The 24,518-nt window shown below is 37.3% G+C and overlaps 1 protein-coding gene across 1 annotated transcript in view; it reads right to left on the reverse strand.

The window, feature by feature from the left end:
• The window catches only part of LOC130581970 (voltage-dependent L-type calcium channel subunit alpha-1D), a 49,990-nt gene extending 28,416 nt beyond the window's left edge, over positions 1–21,574 (reverse strand). The window contains exons 1-11 of the mRNA XM_057380401.1: positions 21,534–21,574; positions 20,651–20,852; positions 19,317–19,475; positions 18,521–18,631; positions 13,039–13,122; positions 7,513–7,538; positions 5,426–5,444; positions 3,799–3,927; positions 3,002–3,067; positions 2,524–2,615; positions 1,125–1,284 (exon numbers count right to left, since the gene is read on the reverse strand). Of these exons, the coding sequence (XP_057236384.1) occupies positions 1,125–1,284; positions 2,524–2,615; positions 3,002–3,067; positions 3,799–3,927; positions 5,426–5,444; positions 7,513–7,538; positions 13,039–13,122; positions 18,521–18,631; positions 19,317–19,475; positions 20,651–20,852; positions 21,534–21,574 (1,089 nt within the window). The remainder of the gene's footprint in view (positions 1–1,124; positions 1,285–2,523; positions 2,616–3,001; positions 3,068–3,798; positions 3,928–5,425; positions 5,445–7,512; positions 7,539–13,038; positions 13,123–18,520; positions 18,632–19,316; positions 19,476–20,650; positions 20,853–21,533) is intronic.
• Positions 21,575–24,518: the final 2,944 nt, after the last annotated feature.

Consider the following 24,518-nt stretch of genomic DNA (forward strand, 5'->3'; position numbering starts at 1 on the left):
GTATGTTAAGAACTCAAGTAAATCAATAATTTTAGCAAATATCACAGAAAATATTTGCATTTTAACTAACTGGAAATCTACMAAATAATGACATGAAGAAAACAAGGTTCTATTTCAGAGCTGTCAATTTTTTGACAAAGGCCACAACATGGTTTTGTTTCTCTCCCTTGGTTTGCCAGATCCCACTATATTGAACTGTTGAATGGATCCAGCACACAAATAGGACCCAGTGTGTATCTCAGGAGACAGTTTCTCTAGCAGTAAGAKTAGATTTCATGACAACACATTTTGTTTACACAAGATGAAACAGAGCAGCTGAACATGTGTTTACAGCAGTTCACAGAATTTTGTTGGATCTCTCTCCTTTTGCAAGGAAATTATTACTGTGAACAGAACAAATCAACCAGCTATACAAGACACCTGCAATGAGGAAAAACATATTTCAATTATTATTTCATAGCAAATAATCCATTCKGCCACAGATTAGGGTGAAAGGTTATTGTTCACCTCTCATGTGCTGTGTGTGAGGACACTTGTAGAGACACAAATCCAGATTCTGCTAAGTTTAGACAAAAAAAACACCCTTACTAGTCAGTCAAAGGAACTGCAGCTCTGTTATTAATGAATATTTAATRGTACCATTGAGAAATGCATTAATTAAGAGCTATGAAAAGACTGAAATTAAGAGACTGCTGGCTCAGCTTTCAAACAATGACCATGCACATATGCTGTCAGAAGAAAATCTCACACAAGGAAATTTRGAATCATAGAATAGTTTGGGTTGGTAAGGACCTCTAAAGGTCATCTACCCCAGTTCTCTGCAATAAGCCAGGGTGTTTTGAACTGGATYAGGCTGCTCAGGGATCTGCACAACTTCACCTTGGATATTTTCAGGGATGGGGGTCATCTCCCACCCTTCTGGGCAACTTGTGCCAGTGTTTCACCACTCTCACTGTAAACATCATATAAAATACAGAATTTAAGACTCTGTATGCAAAAATAGAACCTTGCCATAATATTTTGGATATGTGATTTCTGCTCATTCTCTCAACCTACTACCCTTAATTCAGAAGAAAGCCAAAATGCCAAAGSTCATTGCTGTTAACAAGCCAAGGTAAACTCACCAGAAATGCACAGAGCATGTAAAAACTGATAAAATAAATGATGGCAAAATTGCTTCCACATGTGTATTCTTCCCCTGGATTATAATCAGATTCTGGATCGCAGCGCTTTCCAGGCAAACAGGCCAGCATGATTTCCTGCCAGGCTTCTCCAGTTGCACACCTTCAGAACATCACAGAGAGAAATTCAGCATTATTTGATCAAGAGGGATTCAAAATATCTTAATTTATTACATTCTGAGAAAGTGCTGGGAGCTGTATAGGCACAAATGCRAAGACAGACTGTGAACACTTCAGAGCAGTAACTAATTAAAGAGAAGCACAGAGAAGTTTTAGAAGTGACAAGCGCAATYTGACAGTGCAGACACATTTTATAGGGTAGACTAATGCACCACAGAGGCTTGCACAGAAAAATTTAAACCCCAAACTGCGATTTGCAAGGTAAATACTTATTGCAGTGAACTTACTGTGTACAAAAGCAGTGTTTATTTATGAAAATCTGTCATAAAATTTCAAAGTTCATATCTGTAAAAGATGAACCGTCCTCTGTGGTTGATAGCCTGTCTCTAATTTCTGCTATGGCATTTTTCACACAGTTGCACGAAGTCTGTGTACCGTCCGGTGATTTCAAATTTTTAAAAGATAATTCCATAATTAGGACATCCTTGGCTATTCATTACCTGGTTTCAAAGGCATAAAGTGACTTAGATCCTTTGGTCCCAGGTAAGGAATGTCCCAGCAGTTTTGCCAGCCAGGTGAACAACAATGCACAGGAGCTGAATTACAGAATCTCAGGCCCCTTCAGAGGCATCCCYGTGCCATGCCATGTATCTCCTTGTTCCAGGATATTTTGAAGCACTCCTGGCAAGTGTTTGCCTTCTTCTTAAATTCTTCACTGATGGAGACCCCATAATTCCCCCACATCAAGATTCAGCTACCTTTGCCATCAGGAAGCTTCTCCTACTGCTCCTCTGATATTTCCCTTCTGCAAGTTACACCCTTTAKCTTTTGTCAACTCCTCCACAAATGTAAAGAACATTTTATTTCTTTATGTTTGCAATTTTTCACTTCTTCAACCTTCCACTCAAGTTGTACATCTACAGATTTCAGTAAGGGCAGATCCTTTTTCAGCTTTTCCCATACTGACAAAGATTGATACCTGTGCTGGTTGGGTTTGGGCTCTGCCTGAAGACAATTACTGCCCAAAGGAGGAGTTTAACAGCAGCTGTAATGAGTTCAGAACTGCCTCACCTCTTTAGAACTCTGCTGTGCCAAAGGACACCCATCACACAGCCAARAACAGGATGTGCAACATGGGCTTGGATTCTCACAAACACATTTTGAACATTTTTCAAAGCTCAATGAAATGGGATGCACTGAGTGAGAATTAAGGTTTACGCACCTGAAGAGAAGAAGCACAGCTTGGGGGAAAGTCTGAAAATTGTTGTTTCTGTTTATTTGATTGTTGTCCCTCATGGCCACTTTTCCAAACACCTACAATAAACCAGAATTTTTACTTTCATTCCAGTGACCTGTGCTGTCAGAGGTCTTGTAATCTAAACTTCCTTCAGGATGCATGAAATTTCACAAACACACTTTGATTACAYTTCACATTTTTCATGATAGTCATATAAGTGCAGTAAATTTATCATATATTCAAGGAAAGAAAAAAATAAACACCACACCAAGTTCTTCTCTTGTGTCTTCTTGAATTTCCTGATCATGAAAATCAGAGTCAAATAACGATTTTTTCCATTACTCTGAAAGCTCTGCTTTATACACAGCATCACTATCAAAGGAATATTTCAATAAGCAACTTAGGAAACAAGTCTCAGATAAATCTGTATTGTTGTTTAATACTAAAAAAATTCTCTAATTACCTGCATTCCAATGACAGCATAGATGAAGAACAGCATGGCTATCAGAAGGGCAACATAAGGCAGGGCCTGAAAAAGGACAGATGCATTTTCTTTTAATAATTTCACACCACGATTTCTATTTCYATTTGCAAAAATAATTTTCCTGTTTTACACAGACTTTTCCAAGGTTTTCTTCCTATGCAAGTGCTTAAATTGTTATTACYTGTCACTCTTAATACTCTGCTGCATGCAATGAACACCAGCTTCACTGTGTTTTAMATTATTTCTGCCAGCAATCCAGAGGGAAGGATCATCTTTAGTGTTTTTAATTTTATTTTCATTACTGATTCTGACAACACAAAGACACTTCGTTCTATACAGTTACAGAGTTTCATTAACTTCACATTTATCAGTTTTCAGGAGCAATGATTCAAGTATCTATTACATTTATGAAAGTGGTTTTACATAAAATATGGGTAAAATTCTTCTTTTCTAGGCATCTAATAAAGTGTGTGAAAGTGTGAGATTGATGTATGTCAAACCTATCCTATCTCTCTTAAATATACCAAATATTTTTTCAGGAAGCACCATAGAAATTTCAGTGACAGCTAATATTAAGTGACAAAGAATGACCCTCAGACTCACAGAAGTAACTGGCAAAGTTATTTTTGYATTAGTAYGCAAAYATATTTAAATATGTCAYTATTGATAATATTAACTAAAAAAAMCCTTTTTCRCACTCTATGGGGCATTRCTTCCYAAAATGYRGTRTATAAATGGTTGCAATTATAAARCAAATTTMAATAAATTGWGCTAACCTGAAATGACTTGATAAAYGTCCACAGCAATGTTCTGATYCCTTCCCCTCTGCTCAGCAGCTTCACCAACCTCATCACACGGAAGAGACGGAAAAAGGTGATGGAGATCCGGGCGCTGTCTTCAGAGTTCTGGAGGGCATCACGGACAAGTCAAACCAAATACAAACCCAAACATGCAACACTTCCAGCAAAACAACATAAAATGCAAAGGTGGAAGAGGTAAGATTTGAAAATGYATCTTGAGGGCCTGTTCACCTCCATAACCATGATATGAAAGGGAAAATCACATGCTGAAAACACAGGACCTGCAGAAATGCTTCACACAACACATGCATTTCCAAGTTTTCTGGTTGTTAATAGGATCATTCTGGGTTTGTTTGTAGTAGACTTCAATAGAACACTGACAATGGATGCAAACCACTGCATAACACCTTTGCAGTAAGACAGGTATGAAAAATACAGAAAAACTTGGTGGAAAAAAGACATGGTAAAAAGAATAAACTCAAGTGTAGGTAAAACCACTGGGGTCACTTTACTGATCTTACCCCAGACTCATCAGTTGTGACTGTTTCAGTTGGCTTTGGCTTTAAGAAATTAAGAACATTAAATATTAAAATCAAATAAAAGATTAAAAAAACTCAGCTTAACCATAAACAAAATGAAGAACATTTTTAATTTCTAAATGCAAATTAACATCTTTCAACTCAATATACACCCTGAACAAGACATTAATATCTTTATTAAAACCATCCTCTTGTCATTTCATGTTAGCTGACTCATGCTAAAACATTTTTGGCTGACTCATAATAAAATCTGCTGGTGTCAAACATGTTTAAAWGATAATAGAAAGTAAACGCAAAATAAAATATCTACTCCTATCTAGGCCAAACAAAATTAGCCATTAATTTTCACAGATTGTATGAAATTATAGCAGGAAGCCCAAGTAAAATYCAGGAACAAAGCTTTGGGGTCAAACCAGCCTTTCAAGGTGTTTTTCTAGTGCTATGCCCTTTTGGAAGATGAATCATTCCATCACTGGAATCTAACCACAGTCAAGTAATCGTGTTTTATACCACACCAGGAGCTCCCTTGAAGCAAAGTTAATTCATTTGAGGTAACCCAGTGATGAACACTGGGTGTTGTGGTGCTTAACAAGGCMAGGTTTTGCCTCTGCCAAAGCGACAGAAATATTTTTAGCCCCATGCCCTGAAGGCTGACCCTTCCAGAGCTGTGCACATGAGGAGGCAATACTTGAACTCTCTCACCATAGCTGCTGTAAGATGATCAGGCATGGAGAAAGGGATCAGGATCTGATTGATCCTTTTGGGACAGAGCTGTGCAGCCCCAGGAGCTGCAGGGAGCAGAGGAACACACGACTGCCCGTGCACAGAGCCAAACTCTGTGTCCTGTGAAGAACATCTCACTTTTCTCCTTTTACTCTCTCTGTCTGACTTTGGAGAAACTTTTCTGAGAGCCTCAATGGTCACAAACTCTGCAGAGCTCAAAGCACCAATGTTCTGTGCTTGCTTGTGCGCCGATGGACTTGCAGCAGCTTCTCCCAAAATCAAATAGGAGCGATTTAAAAACATTAATAGCACTAGAAAAACTGGGATTCTGGATGTTAGACCCCAGTGATGGGTGTTGCCCTCCTGCCTAAAATATCCTCCTTTTAAAGGGGCACCTTTCATCAATTCCTGCCACACAGAGCAGCAATGAGCACGATGCCTGCCCAGCCACACCCAGTGGCACACTTCACCTGCTCAGATCTCAAATACTCTAGAAAAAACTTGAGCAGAAGGAAGGGAAAAGAGGAGCTGATTCTGTTGAAAATGTTATGCAAACATATTATAGGGGAAAAAAGCAACAAGAGGTAGTACTTGGTAAAATCAGATCATTATTAAAATTCTAATTGTTTTCTCAATTAATTTTTTTTCAAAATATATAAAATGTAAAGAGACCACAAGGGAAAAATGAGGTAAAAATAACTGTTTGCTCAACTACATACAATCTCCATATGGATTCATTACTGCCCCTCCCAGATATCAATATGAATGTTCTGAAACAAAGGGCTTTTAAACTGTATGAGGGATTATTACTAAATTTATGCATTAAATTAACCAAAACCTAGATGTCCTTATTAAACTTCAGCAAGCAGAGTATTTGTAAAACTGACTGTAACATCTAAACTTTCCAAGAACTTCTATAAAATAGACACAAAATCTGCTGCTAAGGAAAGACAACTACTTCATTAGAAACTCGCTGCATATTTCAACAACTTGAAATAAAATCATCAAAATATAATTAAGGAAAAACTCATTATCACAAACATCATAAATGTCAAAGTATCACAGATGATGGAAGCAGTCTTGCAAAGCTGCCTACCTAAATCAATCCCAAACCTGCACTAAGGCACACAGACCCACACTGCTACTGACTTTTTAGCATAGAAAAAAAAATCCTTTTGATCTGAAGCTTTAAAGAAAAAAGCTTTCATTACATCTTTGGCAGATGAAGCCTGAAATGTCATATTAATCTCTGGTGACYGACTCAGGTTGAGTTTGATACTGCCTTAAATACTGAGCAAATTACTTAATTTGCTTCAGTGTTTTATATCATCAAAAATTGAACATAGTATTTGACAGATAGAGATCAGATTAAATTACAGTATCATTAGAAACTGACRCTAAAAAAATTAAATAAAATGTTGGGGTTGGCAGTTGGAAATTTTTCCTACCGTGTTTCACAGGAGCAGGATGGGGCTCCAAATAATTTAGCACCAGTATTAGGATGGCAATAGATAATGGGATAGATAATACCAGAAAAAGGATACATTGGTCCTCCGTATTTCTATTTAATCACTTTTCCAAATGAAAAAATAATGAGTTTGTATTATGATTTGGTTGTGGGGAAATAAAAAAAAATCTCAAAAGGAAAAGGCAATAAAAAAAATTCTACATATAACTATCTTAATAATTACCTAATTCTTTTAAAAACACAGAGTTCAGATTACCCAAACTATGTGATCAGTTCTACTGGAGCTGCTCACCAATGATGATCCCCATTTTTTTTTGTCAGGAGGTCACTGAAGGTATTTGTGTTTGCACARTGGTGTGAGCCCAGCACTGCCCAACACAAACTCCCCTCACAAATCCCCCTTTCTCAGCTCTGTATTAAGAAATCCTAATTGCCTGTTTCTGATGGATGATCTGATACTGCTGGGGGCTGTTAGGATGTCATAGGCAAAAGATTACAAATTATGGATGCTGGAAAGTGTAGGCCAGTAATGAAAAATAAAAATACTCTCCACAAAAAGCAAATTTTATAGCACTATCAGAGTGGAGATAAATGTTAGAAACAAAGTATGAACATGAACTCCTGAGACAAGAGGAGCTTTTTTTCTACTGAACCTGAAAATATTCACCACTGGSCAAGTGTTTTGGGTTTGGCATTTAAGAGTGTATTTAATTTTTTATCCTCTGTGGCATTTACCTCTGATATAGAGCAGCTTATTTTATATTATTAACACCAATTATAATGAAGCTAATAGAGTGATATAGCACAAAATAAAACATTATTCATACTTATTTATAAAGGAAATGCTCATCTGGGAGACAAAGTYAGTTAATGGTTATGTGGGTCCATCCAGCATGAAGCAATGCTCAGATGTGGGAAACTGAGATGAAGATAAGACAATCTTCATCAACAATGACAGACAGACTGACAGGAACAGAGTCTGCTTCCTGCAGATAAGGGAAGAGCAGGCACTCCCCAAAGACAGCCTGATTTGCAGCATCAGGRACATTATGTGCATGTACACATGAAAGAAGGTGGCACATTCTGATTTTGTGCATGTGGGGAAAGCATCAGAATGGACTTGAGACTGAGGGGAGGCTGAGCAGAGATTGCCTCTGGGGATGATGTCTGCTGACAAGAATGCAAATAAAAATATTTCCTGTGGTCAGATCATCTACCTCCAGCCTCCTCTTTCCCCTCACCCTCCACCAATCATTCCAGTGCTTCTCAGTCCCAAATGCTTTGGGACTGGCTGGGCATTATTAGGATTTYCTTGCCCCTCAAGAGCTGGGACTGTGTGATTCTTAGGATGACAGGGGTGCTTCTGCCTGCTAAAATGGGTAATGRGCACAGAATAATGGACAGCTGCTGACACACCCTGCAATGGGGTGAAGGAGCAGACTGCCCTCATTGCCATGGGCCAGCTAAAATCAGAACCCAGCTCAGCCAAACACTTCACAATCATGTAATTCTGAGACATTTCTTAAATACTGTGAACAGTAATACATGATTTTTCTTTTTTTTTACTAAATCAAAGTGCAACAGAACGGTTTTCTTCCTTAAACAGTCCCAACCCACTGGCTCACTGGTTAAAATGTTTGCAACCTGCTACCAATTTTGGTCAAGTACTAAAGTTGCTTATGAAAAATTTAGCACATTTCCTAAACAGGAACTCCTTGTTACACTCTCCATATCGCAACAAATGTTCAAAATAAACATCCTGACTAAAAAGAACTCCAGTGTCAAAACTGTGAACAGTGTGAAACAGATTGGATCATGCATTGGAAGCAAACTGTGCTTAAACAAAAAATAAACACAGTGAAAACCAGTGCTGTWAGTAAATGGAGTTGGTCAAATGCTTCTTTTTTACATATTGTGCCAAAGAGTCCAAGAGTATGTCAGAACAAATGACACAGGATGATAATGTCCTCATCACCACAATTACAGAAGGAAGCATCTGAATGACAAACAMATATGATGACAATAGCATATCTAGCAAAACATTCAGCTTGCCAAAACATCCCCAAAAATGTGAACTGTGAGTCCATGTGCATAAACACACACGATTTGCTCAGAGAACAATTTCTGCTATTCTGATGGGAGCAAGAAATTTTCTATGAAGTCTTATCAGAGCTCTCTGTGTTCCCTGTTCAACAGGAAACAAATGCTCGTAAACATCAATTAAGAAAAATTTTAAGTCAATGTGAGAAACCCCCGAGAGGATTTTTTAAAAGTGCCTTTCTTCTTGTAAAAGATGTACTTAAACTCTGATTTTACAATCAACATGATGGTGGCATAAGTTATTAAATGAAAACTAACAAATATTCTGTTGTACAATAAAATAAATAAATTATTACTGTTAACACYATGCAAGCAGCTCAGAAATTCATTTCTGGCTCCAAAATATTGCAACACTCTGGAGATTTGGTATTGCACTAARACTTCATACTAATGAAAGGGAAGCTGTATTAAAATTTAGTTTTCTGACCCACTCAAGTCTAAAAAGAGACATTTGCAAAAGTGTACAAAATTTATCAACAGTATTCAAAAATACAAATTACCAGCGCCAATACCTTAGTTTTAACTAAGAGGTGACATATGTGGGGTGCATAAAGTGCTACTCAAACTGAATTGGACTGCTCTTGTTTAAAGCTGAATCCCTTACAGGAGGTGGATATATGAAATTTTTGCTCTACTCCACACAAGCACAAGGTCAAGATTCAAGACAAGCAGGTTTTCCTGAGGGGCTCAGGAGGAAGACATAAATTTTGTTCTTTCAAGAACTATTCCAGCAGAAAACCTGACATTTATTTAATGCCAAGAATAAAATTAATGCCACAGAGAAGGCATCAACCATTTAGATAAAAGATRAGGAAAGTGAGCTCTCCATTATTTTCTTGACATTTTGGCAGCACATGAATGGTAAGAGAAACTTAAATAAAAAATGTGAATTAGAATCTTTGCAACCACTACTGCAAGGTGATCATGCTTCTAAGTCATCCAGTGTTGGTCATCCAAATGGCTTCTGAGCTGACAAATAAGATCATTTCTACACAGTCAGACCAGACTGAAAMCTGAATGTTATTCCCTTTTAACAGTTATTTACTCAGATTTTATTTCCAATTTATTTCTCTGTCATTCTCATAAGTTATATGTGTCCCTCTCCCAGATTGGACTGACCCAATCATTATTCTCCTTTTTTAATTGAAAAGGAACCATTTCTATGACCACACAAGATCCTGCATGTGAAAGTTTTTGAAAGCAAAAGGCCACAGAACCCAAAAGTAATTATATAGGTTTTAGTAGTGGTTTTAATTTCTTTTTGTTGCTATACCATATGTATATTTACTAATATATACTTGCCTCTAATAATTTCTAAAAATAAAATGAACATGAAAACCAATTAGGTTCATAAAAGAAGAAGGGATATTAAATGAAAGAGTAAATTAAAAAAAGGCAATTGCAGAAAACTTTTTATCASCAAAATATATGTTGCTCTGAGGTGGTTCATTTCTGGAGTTGATCCAATCCTTGGGAATGCTGAGCAATCCTGTAAATTGCTTAATATGTTAAAGACTGACTTCCACATGCACCAAAAATATTCAAACCACAGTAATTTCCTGGATTATGTGAGAATGGGAGGTTACTGGATCAGAAGRATCAGCCTCAGGGAAGCATATATATTATAAAACATTCAAAAAGTTAACAACAAAATTAAAAAGATGACATTTAATTTCCAGAACTTAATACTGAAACCAAGGTGATGTGCACCTAGACAGTCCAATTCATTCTCTTGTAAAAAAAAAAATGGGTCAGAAGGGACCTTGGTGTTCACTAGAAGAACTCAGTGGCCTTTGCAATGGATCCAAGCACACCCAGCCAGACTATCCCAACGCTGCTGAGCTGTTTCTGCAGCACGAGGCAATCCCAGAGTAATCCTACAGCAATGTTCAGCTCACACTGAGGACATGAAGCATTCACACTCTTGTCTCCTTTACACTGCTCCATTAAGATGGCTGTGGCCCCACAATCAGAACGGTGACAAGATGTGATTTKCTGTCAGTGCTGGTGATTTACCCTGCCACAAATCAGCCCTCAGTCAAGGCTGAGCTTCCTCAGCTCAAAAAGTTTCTACAGTGGGAATTTTCACAGGTGCTATTTCAATCCCATTGAAATYCCATTGGAAACAAAGTCTGATTTCAAAAAGCATCTCAGCAGAGCTGCAGATTTCCCAGGATCACTGTCAGTGTTGGATAACAAGTGCAGGTGGAATGGCACAATTCAGAATGCCAAAAAAATACTGAAGAAAAGATTCTAAAATATTGGATTTGGATTACAGAAATTTACACTAAACTAATCAAGTAGAAATAGTTCAGTAGAATCAAAACAATAAAAGTAATTAAAATCTGAGAAATTTCCCTGGACACTCTGCAGCATTAACTGTTTCATGTTGAAAATGGGAAATCAAGCCCAGAAGTACGTCAAAACCATAATACATTATTGACTTGCACAAACAAAGCACAGAAAAGTGGCAAGACCAGAAACAGACAGTGCTAAGTACACAAAGAGTCTGCTGTGCAAAACCAGAAGAAATGGAAGATGAGCATTTTTCCTCTAGTGAGTGTAACATGAAAACTAAGAAATGGCAGTGCTGGTTGTTTACTGTGGTGTGTGTTTACCTTGGAGATAATTTCTTGATCTCCAGAATATTTTCAAGACCACAATTGTGGGAATTGCTAAATGACAGTGAGAATTGCTAAAGGACAGTACTCTCCAGAGCAGTGAGCAGTTACAGCAGTGCTATCAAAGCAACACTGCCCATTCAGTGCTAAATTCAGAGACATCTGCTTTGGTCATGGAAATACAGCTGAGCTMTCTTTCAATCTCCACAATCAAATACATTTTGCAGTTATTGGAGAAAGCTAAATGATTAGCCTTTTTCTAAATGTTTGGTCTTTTTACTCTCCTCAAATACTATGCTCACCTACACCAGTGGAAAATGTGGGTAAATTGCAAGTACTTGAGCTGTAACTCTAAATTCAAACTGTCCTGGTSGGGAAACCCCCCTAAACTAAACAAAACAGAGGGGAAAACAGAAAAAAATAAGTCAGAGGCAGTTTTTAAAATGTGCTCCATGCAGAATAACTATACTCAAAGAAATGTCTCCAGAGGACACTGCAGTTCTGGGCCGAATGACCCTCCCTGTCAGCTCAAGCTCCTTCCTTCACAGAAAGATCCATCCCCACTGAGAACTGAGCATAATCTGCCTGAAATCTAAAGGTCAGGATTAAGTTCTTCTGTTCCTGTGTTCTCACATCACTGCTCCATTTTCTTTCCAGAAATYCAGTCAGCCATGAGATTCTCACAGTTTAACACAACATCAGGAAGCAATTTTAAGGTGATTCTGTGGTAGAAGCACCTATATATGCAATGGCCATCAGTCAAAATTCTGGTAAGAGATGGAGTTTTCCAAGTACTTAAAGAGTAATTCAAATTTCCAAACACTTACTGCAGAATATGAAAAGTAAAAGGAACAGGAAAAAAGGAAATATTTTATTATCCAAAGCATGGAAAGCCTTACATTCTATGTGCCCTTCTTCTGCTACCTCACGACATATGAATGCTAACACCCCTCTAAAAAACAAACCTCCCACAGAAAAAGAAATCATCATTTGTTAAACTCAGCCACTGAAAWCTTACAGAATCTTGAATTATCTTGGTCAAGTTACCTACAAAAATCAATGAGTTTCAAGTAAAATAGTAACATAAGCTTAATGTCTTCTTTTTAATATTTTCTGTGCATATATAGAAAAACAACTCTAATTGTCTCACTGTGCTGTATGCATGTGCAACTACACAAGTATATAAATAAATAATAGCAGCTTGTACAAACATCTGTATCAATGTTTTGGTCTTTGATTCCAGGATTAAACATACTTTTCTAAAAAAGGACTTTTTTGGGATTAAGTTTACATTTTCTCTATATCTTGATGACAGCAATTATTTTTTAGTGCATGAACAGTTGCTACTTACATTAACTTCTGTTATAGCAATATCAACGACGCTACCAACAACAATTAAGGCATCAAAAGTGTTCCATGCATCAGTGAAATAGTGCTGTTAGGACAAGCATTCAGCAGAAAGAGAGCAAGAGAGAAACACAAACAGAAAAAGAGAAGAAAAGGACAGTGTTATAACACAGAAACACTCTAGGCTTCTCTGATGTACCACTATACAATCTAAACTTTCCCTTTCATAGCTAAAAAAAAATTGGTAGAAAAAAAAGGCTATTTATTTCCCATATCAACATAATTGACCTATGACTGGTCTGTACTCAAACTTTAGAAACATCAGATCAAAATCTGTGACTTGTCCAGATGATGGAAATAGTGGGGAGACAGAGAAAGAGAAGTAGGGACCGGGGAAAGTAAGCTGGGATATACTCACATCAGCTTCACTGAGAACGACGTCTACTATGCTGCCAATAACGATGAGGGAGTCAAACGTATTCCAGGCATCACTAAAATAGCCCTGAACAGAGCAGGCAGGGTGCAAACGTTTGTGATTACACATGAAATGTCAAATATTTGCATACTTCTGTTTAGTTTTGCATAAACAGAAATTAGTTAAACAAAACCTGTGGTCTAATGAGAAAACAAAACAAAACAAAACCAAAAACAATATTGCCTACTGAAGGAAAAGCAACATATATGTGCATGTGTGTGTATATATATAATTATATATATACATGTACAGACACACACACGGACACACGCTACACATGCAGAACACACCGTCAGGTAAGCAYGATGTTGGCAAGCAAGCCATCATCCAAAATTGGTTTTGGACTTCTAGCAAGGCTGAAAAATTCTAATTTATATACTCTAATGAGGACAACATGACCCCTCTCAAAACATTTCTGTAAGACCAAGCCAATTGAAACCTCCTTAAGGTTAAGGATTGCATGATAGTCTTGTCTAAGTGACTGGGAAAAATATTCAAAGGGTCAAGTCTCATCACTGGCTAAAGGTGCACAGTTAKTAATGTGACACTGTGCATAAAGATTAGAGAACTGACTTAATCTTCAATTCATAAACTAGGTCTAGCACAGGAGCTCATCCTGCATTTGCAGAGGCTGATTCTGTGGCCAGTGAAGTCAATGCTGAGAACCACAGCACCCTGAACAATCTCTTAATGCTTTTGGTGCAGCCAGTCCAATGTCTGAAAACTCWTTTTCATAAATTTCTTCATCACCCTTCTGACTTTTTATGGCTTTGAATACATTCCCCACATATGTCTTACATGGCTGCAAAGGGTTATAAAGGGCTCTCATGCAATTAGCTGATTATTGCCATAGAACTGCATGTTTGAGCAAAAAGATTCTTCAGAAGTATCCTCCAGGTAGGTTCCACTGTGGAACAAATCAAGATGTATTACAATTGTTAAGATAACTCTATGGAGAGCAAGGTTTTCTGCAATATGTGGATTTTGACTAGTTATTATTGGAACCCAGAACTGCAAAAATTACTGAACTTGCCCTTTACCTCATTCAGATATATTAAGGTATCAGTCAACCAATGTGCATTTCATGACAAAAGCTGAAATGTACATTTTGTACATGTACATTTTTTTGGTAATTGATTTTAAAATATCAACTTTTCAGCCACTATTGAAGCTCTAAAATAATACATTTAGCAAGAAGTTTAAAATTACAAGCGTGYTAATCTAGCCTTATGTCTACTTATACTTTTGATTACACTGTTTGCTCTACAATAATGTTTTAGCTGAGTATTTTAAGTTATTACAYGAGTTGTTAGCAGAGAAAAGCATAATCAGTTCCAAAATATTTTAGAATTGAACTGATACTTTTCTCAACATTTCAATGTCAGAATTCCTAGTTATTTCACAGTTTAAAGTAATGCACCTGAGTGCATTACTACATGAATAAATGTTCATTTTTTTGTGGAAATTTGCTCTTGGAGACTATGAGAGAGCTGCTACAGCAAACAACAGCTCTACACATTTTATTCTTGGAGAGGAAGGACTGAGCAGGGTCAGGAAAGGCTCATTATGTTTCTAATGTTACTCTCTTTTAAAATACAAATTGCTACAATTATTCCTTTGTTTAAGGAAGGGGCTGTAAGAAGAAAACAGATCAGAGTATTTTTATCTCTACAGCCCTTTGCACCACATGCTCTGGTTCTTTGGTATTCACCATCAATTCCAGTTTTGGGGCAGAGCTCATGGGTTTGGCTCCTGAAGGAACACCTCCACTCCTGAGAGCTCTTGCACAATTCCCTTTTGCTCCCTCCTGACTCCTCCTGCTCCACGAGAATGAGCCATTCCCAAAGTTTACCAAGAATCACTCTGAACCACCCCAAAAACACTGAAATTGATAATCCTAACGAGAATAGCAGCTGCCAGCCAAAGAAAGCGAGCTACTCTCATCATGTTCTTCCTGATCATTCACATTCCTTATTTCTAATCTTCCTTGATTTYAGAATAATAATATTTTTAGATATATATACACAAAAAATAAGAGACTATTGGCAAACAGCAAACACATAATCAGCACAATCCTGAGCTGTGCTATCCATCTTCCTCTGCAATGGGAACCAAAAAAGGTCCTCCAAATAAAGGATAATTTCAGAATAAGTTACTTTACTAGACATGCTACAAGATAAAGCACTGAAATAAAAAAAAATCACATTTTGATTCAATACAGCTAAAACACTTTACAGCTAAAATATTTTACACATTTATTTATTTTATGAAACCTTTTCCATCAGTATAGACAAATATTGTTCAAAGTAATATGTAAAGCAAAAGCATACAAATAAAAAAACAAAACTAAGAGAAAATAAAGATGGTTTTGGAAAAGGGAGGAATGGACAAGTCACAGCAAATAAACATCATGCAAATAAGTTGTTTTCACCACTGCAAGGACCCAAGATCAATTCACTTACTAGCCATCTTTCCTTTTTTCTTACAAAAATCTGATGTAAAACGACATGGAAAATCATTACAAGTTTAAGCAACAACTGGCTACCAGGAAGCTGTACATACGGTATGTGCAGATGGRTTATTTTTGATCCCATAGCTGGACTTTGTTTTGAACGGCACTGAACCAKGCTGAGTAACAGAGTTTAGCAAATGTGAAGAAAAAGGCCTGTTCTTTTAGCTTATATTATGAAAAATGTGTTCATTGAGAAATGCTGAAGGACAAAATCACAAATCCTGGGGAATATGTAGGCATAGAGAATTAGCAACAAAAYAGGTTCACATACATCTACCACATAAGTATTTTAGTCCTTTTAGTACTCTCATGGAAAATTTAAGGCCTCATTCTCAAAGTCTTGTGTGATCCAATCTCCCAATCAAGTGTGCCAGATACACAGCATCGCCTTTAATATCTACACTTCTGCAGGTTTTATGTATTTCAGAGCTGCAAGGCAGTCTGCAGTGCCTTGGTTTTACACAACACAGTATCATAGGAAGAGTATCAATAATTTATAGTAGTCTGAAGTTTATATGACCAGCAAAACCAAAAGATCACCATTTTCACAAGATTTTTGTCAACATATTAAGGGGACACTGTCAAGCAGATGAGATAAAAACTAACAGGTTTTTATCTATTCTTATTTTTACAGAGTGGGTAATGGATTTTTTATTTGGTGCATTGAACACCTCTGAAATAATTTTTTAAATATTAATAAAACTGTTTATTCTGTCAGACTAGCCTAAGAGACCCACCCACCAGTGACACAGACAGAGAAGAAAGTAAGCAGTGTTCCCTCATGGACCCTAAAGCAAAACATTAAGTTTGGTTTCAGATTGTTCCTACTATTATTAAACCTCAATATGARTTAAAGCAATTAATTGTTGTTTTAAATATGTATCTATTTAAAAATTTAGTATAAAGACATTAAAATTCTGTATAAGTTTGCTAGCTGATTTGTGAGTATGARCTATGAAATGAACTAATGTAGTATGTGTTGCCAATAAGTTTTGTTAAAGAGTGTCTGATAATTTGAAAGTTTACAAGCTCCAAATAACAGGAACAACCTTAAATGTGCTTTATTCCCCTCCCTTCCTGCTAATTAGTMTCTTCCTAAAGTCTGATTACTATCATGGTCTTTAAACCTTGTTCCTGCTGGTTTAAGGTGTTCTGCATCTGGAGGGGACTGAAATTCCGGAAATGAGGACTTTCCACTGGCAATTTCTACCCTTCAAACTGTCAGGGTTCAGCTCCAGGGATCCCTCACAGCGAAAGCATCCAGTCAGGTAGAAAGCAYGTGGCAACAGAATTAAAGCTCAGATTGTACAGAGTCTGAGAGAGCAGTATTGAGACATTGCATTTGCTAACGAGTAGGAAGCCCACAGTACGAATGGAGCACTGTGATTTGTACACTCATGATCAGACCACTGTGCTTGGCATTAGCTGCTATTTCTGACTACAGTCACAAGTGCATGGAGAACCATACAAGGATTCACAATCTTCTTTCAAAAAGCAGATGATAAAATGCAGCAAAGTCTTCTGTGCAAAACAAGGATATAGAACAGGAAATACAGATCAGGAAACACAACCAGCATAGTCATGACACTGTGGTCTACACAGCTGAGCTATCTCCTCTGGGGCCTCCTGTTGTGCTATTTTTAATGTGAAACCCTTAGCATTTAAATAAGAGAGCTGACACAAAAATACAAATAAATTCATTAGAAATGTACATTGGACTGGACAGTGCAGAGCGAGACTACGGGAGAGCGGGTAAACATCCACCCGGRGCTGCACAGCTCACACCCCAACACCAGATCTCAAGGGATGGAGAATTTGTTCACTTCTGCAGGCAAACACGAGCTGGCTTTAAATCAAGCAGCTCAGGCTGTACAGCCGAGCTCAGTACTAAATGCAAGCTGAATTAATGGTTCTGAAAAGCTGGAAAGAAGTTGCAACCTGAGTTGTGAGCACAAGAACTCACTGGGTCAGAGCAGAACAGAGCTGCTCCACAGCAGCAAGGGCACAGCTCACAGTGTGCCCCACAGGCAGAGAGCTGGGCTGCTTTCATAGAAGAGTAGTGGAAAATGAAAAGTGCCAGCCTTGGATGGCGAGATCAGTAAACTTCAAATGGGAGATCTGGCTTTTTTCAAATTCCATGTATAGCACRTGAACACATTTAACTTATTTACATAGCCCAGAACAAACATTAGTTTCATTGTCCTGAAAACAAATTTAGTCTATTTTTTCATCATTAACTTCTTCACTTYATAAATGCACTGTCAGAACTGAACAAAAAGACTGCATTAGCTGCCACAGCATAATTTTATGGGGTTTTTTTTAATCACAGTTATCAGTTTCCCTTGCAAATGTAGTTTTGAAAATGTGTCTGCATCATTCACATTGACAGTGTCCCTTTAAGACAAGGAATCAACTACTCAGTGTGAGCTCTTCTACCAAATATGATGCATATATAACTGAAAACATAAAATCTAAAAATATTGAACATGCAAATTATTTCTGTGTATGTTTGTAATACTTGGCTGTAYTTTATAAAGTAAAGAAATTATTTTGCATTTTAGAATAGGAAATKATACAGGATACAGGTCTTTACTGGAGATTAAATTAGTGTAAATTAATGTACCATCCAGAACGAGAGATGTGCAATGCTTGTAACAGAAAATTATTTATGTGATATAAAAAGGGACATTTCATTACCTCAAAATATTCCAGATCTCATCAACTACTTTATAAGATTTTTTTCTGGTATCTGCAKTTTATTTCCTGGAATTACAATTCTATTATGATTTCTCTGATAGTGAAATGTGGGAAATGTTRATTCTTTTTGTTCTTTGAATATTATACATATAATAGTGTACTCATTAKACTTCATTTCTGTGGTGATGACCTAATTAAAGCATATCTTAAACTTACCTTGGGTTTGAATGCAATCACTTTCAAAACCATTTCAACAGTGAACACTCCTGTGAAAACCATRTTCATAATGTCCATCGCATCATTGAATAGCTTGGACTGTCCATAGTGCTGTGAATGAAAAATAAAATATTTACAGAATTAAAGGCTTTAAAATGTTAAGTTAAAGCAAGGCAGCCAAAGTTTACAAAAACACAGCATAGGAAAACATTTTCTTGTAAAATGTATGGACAACTATAGACATGGAAGATCAGCTGAATATCTCTGGTCAAGCATGGAACTCTTTAAATCTATTCTGTTTAGGGTGTGAGCAGAACAAAACTGTCATTCCGCGACATCCTAAGGGAATCTCCAGAGAGATGGCTTTGAAAGGAAAATTGTTCCYTCAAAAGAGTATCAGACAACAGCATTTTTCCAAGTTCTGTATGCAAGGTTTTAAAATTACACAGGYTTGTGTCACACCTGCTTAGAAAGCCTGAAGTATGGCAGTCACAAAATAACACGGTGTGTAGGAGGTACATTTTTTAAGAGGACACAGTGTATGCAAGTTTACGGAAAAAAAACCAGAATGGTTTAGTAAACTGAATTCAAGCCATTCTTTTTCTTATCAAAATCTGAAATACTAGGGAAAGAGACAACTAGAACACATCACAGCAAAGTACTACATTCAGAAGTGCTTTCTTCAAAATTCCCCTTCATAAAAAAATGCAGGTTGCCATAATTTAAAGGCATTACATCACCCACATCCTTTGCTGCAATTCATGCCAACAGCTTGAAGAGTTCCTGCTTTTCCTACCTGCATAGCCAAGCAGAGGGTGTTCAGCATGATGAGGACAAACATGATGTATTCAAACCCAGTSGAGTTCACCACATACCAGAACTTGTACTGGTAAGGGTTTTTGGGAATGTATCTACGGAGAGGACGTGCYTTCAGGGCGTACTCGACACACTGACGCTGCAAAGCAAAGACAGCAAAAATGGTTAGACTGGAACTCAGCACTTCAACTGATTATATAGTCAGTGAATGCAAATTGTTAAATACAACTATCAAAACAAGACAGTCTATCTCCTTGATGCATGGCTTTTTATTATTAATTGTTAATAAAGTGAATAAGCAGCTCACCAGTCTTCACTTGATTATTTACAGCTCTATSTAACCATWTACACTACTCAGCCWSGTGTAAAAATCAAATAATGCTCATGGAAACTCTGGAAGGTTTKGCCTTTATACAGTAATATATTATAGAATGTATAGGTACAGTACTATTATAGTACAGGAATATTAACTCATTTATAAACCATGTTTTGTTTTTAATCCCTTTCAACCACCAAAGGGCTCTGTAGCATCAAACCTTAGAGTCATCAAAATAAATCCTGAGGTGGTGTTACTCCCAGAGCTCCATTCAATTCCAGCAAAATCACATATGTGGGAACATCACGGATTCATTTCATGATCTGTTAATGCCCAAAATCTTCTGGGCTGGCCTCCATTTGCCTCTGGGGGAATTCCTACAGGCCCTGACTGATGGGACACATGGGGCAGAATGAATCCTGGCTACAGTCTCATGTTTGGCTTTCTTTAAATAAAGTGTGTTAAAGTCAGCCAAAAATACCTGAAAAATTGTAACTTATGAGTTTCTCAAGGGCTTAAACAGTAAATAGGGACAGATTTTTGTAATTTTAATCTGAATATCCCACGTGAATTTCTAAATGGAGGAGAGAAGTGGAACATTTTTAACACTCAAACTTTGAACACTTTATTCRGAACACAAAAACTATTTTCCAGTTCTCAATATAAAACTGAGAACTATCTTGGCCTCAGGATAACCTGACAAGGGCTGTACTCTTATTAATGGGACACCAAGAAGTGAGATGCTAAGAAGCCAACAAGCTTAGTGGATCACCTTTCACAACAAAAAAACTGATGGGGTTGGGCTCACAGAAAGAGGAACACACAACAACCTGAATATCCAGTTAATAAATAAATACCCAGTTAGTAAAAAACTCAAATTAGTAAACACTAAGCCATGCTTTTGGTGCCCTCTTCTGCCCCAAAGCAGAAAGGAAGCTCTTCRTGCATAAACAAAAAATGCTACTTTCAAAACTTGAGAGTTCGTTATTTATTTTAACCTGATTTTTGTCCAGCTCACAGTTCTTGTACTCTTGTTCTCCCTGCTCTTGGAATGTGACAATCACAAAGCCAACGAATATGTTCATCATAAAGAAAGCAATAATGATGATATAGATGATGAAAAAAATGGAAATCTCCACTCTGTAGTTGTATACAGGTCCTACATTCTCGCCATTTGAATCAATGGCTTTGTATAGCAGCCTGAAAAACAAACAAAATTTTATCTTTATTACYATTAAAATGAGAAAATAGTAACATATGTCAACTCAGAGGACAGGTTTCAGAAATGGTCTGATGTTCACTTTATCTTGTTTTACTTACTGACATTGCTTGCAAGAATATAGAAATCAGAAGAATAACAGCAYACATTGTATATTCTTTTTTGAAAGAATTAAGGGAATGACCCAATGGTTGTAGTTTTCAATTTATTTCCCCAAATAAAATTTCCTCATTTAAGGAAATAGTGAGTCGCAGGTAACTCTTCCCAGGTTTCTCTATGAGTGTACCACTGCCCAATTTTTTAGGAAAAGGTTTATTTGAAGGCCTGAAACTTTTAAGTTAGCATTATTTAAGGGCCATTGATAGATAAGCACCTAAAATTGTTACTTCCATTAGAGTGGAGGAGTAGCCCCTTACAGCAAATGTAGCAAGAAGACTGGAAATCAAACAATGGAAAAACRTTCACCTTTTCTTACTTTTCCTGAAATATGGGATAAGGTCACAGATTCATGATAATAAAGTTTACTTCCTCCCTCTTTGTATCATCACTTGAACTGCTTTATTGCCTAAAAATATCTGGTAAATGATAGTTCTGGGAAATGAATTGTTCTGGGAAAGGCAATTCTCTTAACAGTGCTGTGAAAACATGGAGACCCCACTCACGCTGGCCAGCCTTCAAAGGTGGAGACTGTGAAAAGGGCCATCATAGCAGACAGRACATTATCAAAGTTGAAATCACTGTTTTGCCAGACCCTCTCTCTGACCATGGGACTGTCGACATCTCCATCCTTATAAACGATGTATATCCCTCTGTGGAAAAGAAACCATCATTAGTGAAATACTGAACTCACCTCAGAGTTACTCAGTGCACTATTCAAACCTGTTTCTTTTCCTTCCTTTTAATGCTTGTTTTATTTCCTTGCTAACCTGTGTTTTCTGGTGGGTTTGAGATGATAATTGCAAYTGACACAACCCTAAATGTCCTGAAACATGCCTGCCCATACACAGTTTAAGTTATTCAGAACAAAATGTGCCACATTCTTAGACCAAAGATCTCCTCACCGGCATTCCTCGGGGTTCTGTTTTGCCTCATCAGTGCACTTGTAGAATTTTCCCTACATACAAAAACAAAAAGCARTGACAAAATGCAGAATATGCAAAATGCACACAGTTAATAGCATGATTGGTTCAGGATGGGACCAGCCCAGCTCCAGCAGCAAACCACCAAGAATTCAATTCAGCTTTGCTTTTCTTGATGCACTGTAAGTTCTGAGAGTGTCTTACCTTGAACAGCTGCACCCCAATACAAGCAAACATGAATTGCAGCAGAGTTGTAACAATCATGATATTACCAATAGTTCTAATAGCCACAAACACACATTGAACAACGTGCTGGAAAGAAAGAGAAAAAAATGTTTCAATGCAATTTGTCACAGACTACTCACCATAAAAGTCTATTTCTGCATTCTCTTTTTAAATTACTATTTTTGTGTTGTCAGTATTATATCTAGTAYTGTAATTAGACTTGTTTTCTAAATTTGTCTGTAAGTCTGTTGACACAGACTCATCAACATCAACTGGATAAAAATGACATAGGCACTATAGTAAAAAACTAAAATGCACTGATGTGTTGGCTCATCACAGCCAAAATCTGCTCTCAGTGGCAGCTCCTGACACACAAACTGGAACTGGGGACGCAGCCTGGGCTCTTCAGGACCAGAGATGTTTAAGAATCAGGAACTGMTTTCTGTCCTTGCTCTGTGAACTTCTGCAGACAATTCTTCTTGTGCTAGAATTTTTAACCTGAGGCATAACTGAAGGATCAGGCCAACAGAAATAGAACTTAAAAATTAAAAATAAACACCTTAAGTCCTTTTGCTCTGTTTATTGCCCTTAGAGGCCTCAAGACTCTTAAAACTCTGAGAATCTTCACGACTGAGATAGCACTTGATCTAGGAGGAAAAAAAAAWTATAGTGTTACAGTTAAGGTAACTGATTGTATTACAGAATAACAATATCCTTGCAAATTCCTTAAACATGAAATTTGAAAAAAAACCCTCCAACTAGAACTCTCATGATACATACACAAGATTTTTTATTCTTTATGCCTCCTTTATTAATATTAGAAAATAGTATTGATCTCATAAATACCATAAGAATCATACTGATTTCTTGAGCAAATTTGGAATTAACAGCTCAGAAGCTCATCTAAGCCTACAATGGAGCAAAATAGTCCCCAAAGTATTTTTCAGTGTTGACAAGCTCTCTCGAAGACATTGTGTTAATCCTGTAAATCAATGAATCCTTCCATTTTCAACTAACTGGAGATCAGAAGATCTCAAATGATTCTCATTCTCTCTGTTTAAGTAGTTAGGACTGCATTTTGAGGAAATAGGAGTGAAAGGACACTGTGAAACTGAGAGCTCGTGCAATGGGTGTTGTGGTACCAGCAGAGCTCAGAGTGGGGGCAGTGGCTGACACTCCCCTGCTCTCTTTAACTCTTTCACAGATGATTTTTAATATGGAACAACCACCCTATGAATCAATAAGCACCTTTAGACTCTTTTACTGTGTTTAGCCTGACCCAAACAAAACCAAACAAACCCTCTTCACTACCACTCATAATCCTGAATAAAGTGTAACTTCACCCTCACAAACTGCCTAGTTCCACATCCCCACAGGTCAATGCTGAAAGACCAAGCTCACAAAATGAGATAGTAAATGTGACAATTGCTCTAGAGAAGGGATATAAACCCTCAGAAGCTCCAGGAAATGCCTGCTGTACCACCCAGTGTGCCATGGTGCTCTTCCCTGCTCTCTTGGCAATAGTGGAAGTAGTAATTTGTTCCCAGCCCGTGTTAGTAGTGAATTACAACACTCCCCATGCAAAGCACTGCCTCGTGCCAGCCCCATCCCTGAGTGCTGGCACTGCACACCCACACACCGTGGGGGAACAAAAGGAGCTCAAATGCTCATCCCAGTGTAAAGAGCAAAAATAAACCATTCACATTATAAGTATAGTACTTACTGAATCCCAAATGATACCAGAGAAACACCCACAACCAGCAAATCCAGCAAATTAAAATAATTCCTGCAGAAGGACCCTTTATGAAGGAATGCTCCAAAAGCTGTCATCTAAAAATAGAATTGTTACAYACTTAGTCTATATTTCAATTTATTCAAATTCACATTTAGGCTGTTTACAAGACACTTGCCTAGAGTGTGAAYGCATACAATACTATCTCACTTTCTAAAATCCCTTTAAGATACAAAACAGTCCTTCTATGTACATTAAATCTTTAATTTAAACCAGAAAAATTCTGCTCAAGCAACGTCAACAAATATGCTAATTGTTTCTAATGTCATCAAAGATACTATTTTGTGTAACAGATAAGGCTGAGATAACTAGACCGAATTAATTTTGCCTTTGTTAGAAAAATTGCTACAAAAAAAAAAAAAAACACTTAAGATTTCCGTGTTTACTAAACTGTAGGGTTCAGATTTTGACTACTAATTATTCATAGTGTCTCAAGAATTGAAGGAGCTGAAAATGTACTGCAAAGAGCTGAAAGTCAAAGCTGGTACAGAAGCAGGACAGGGCTGTCCTAAGGCAGCAYCACGAGGCTCTGGCTCATGGGGGACATGGGT

Source organism: Malurus melanocephalus, unplaced genomic scaffold (assembly GCF_030028575.1).
Source record: "Malurus melanocephalus ecotype Western Australia unplaced genomic scaffold, MMel_1.1 scaffold_452, whole genome shotgun sequence".
NCBI lineage: Eukaryota > Metazoa > Chordata > Aves > Passeriformes > Maluridae > Malurus > Malurus melanocephalus.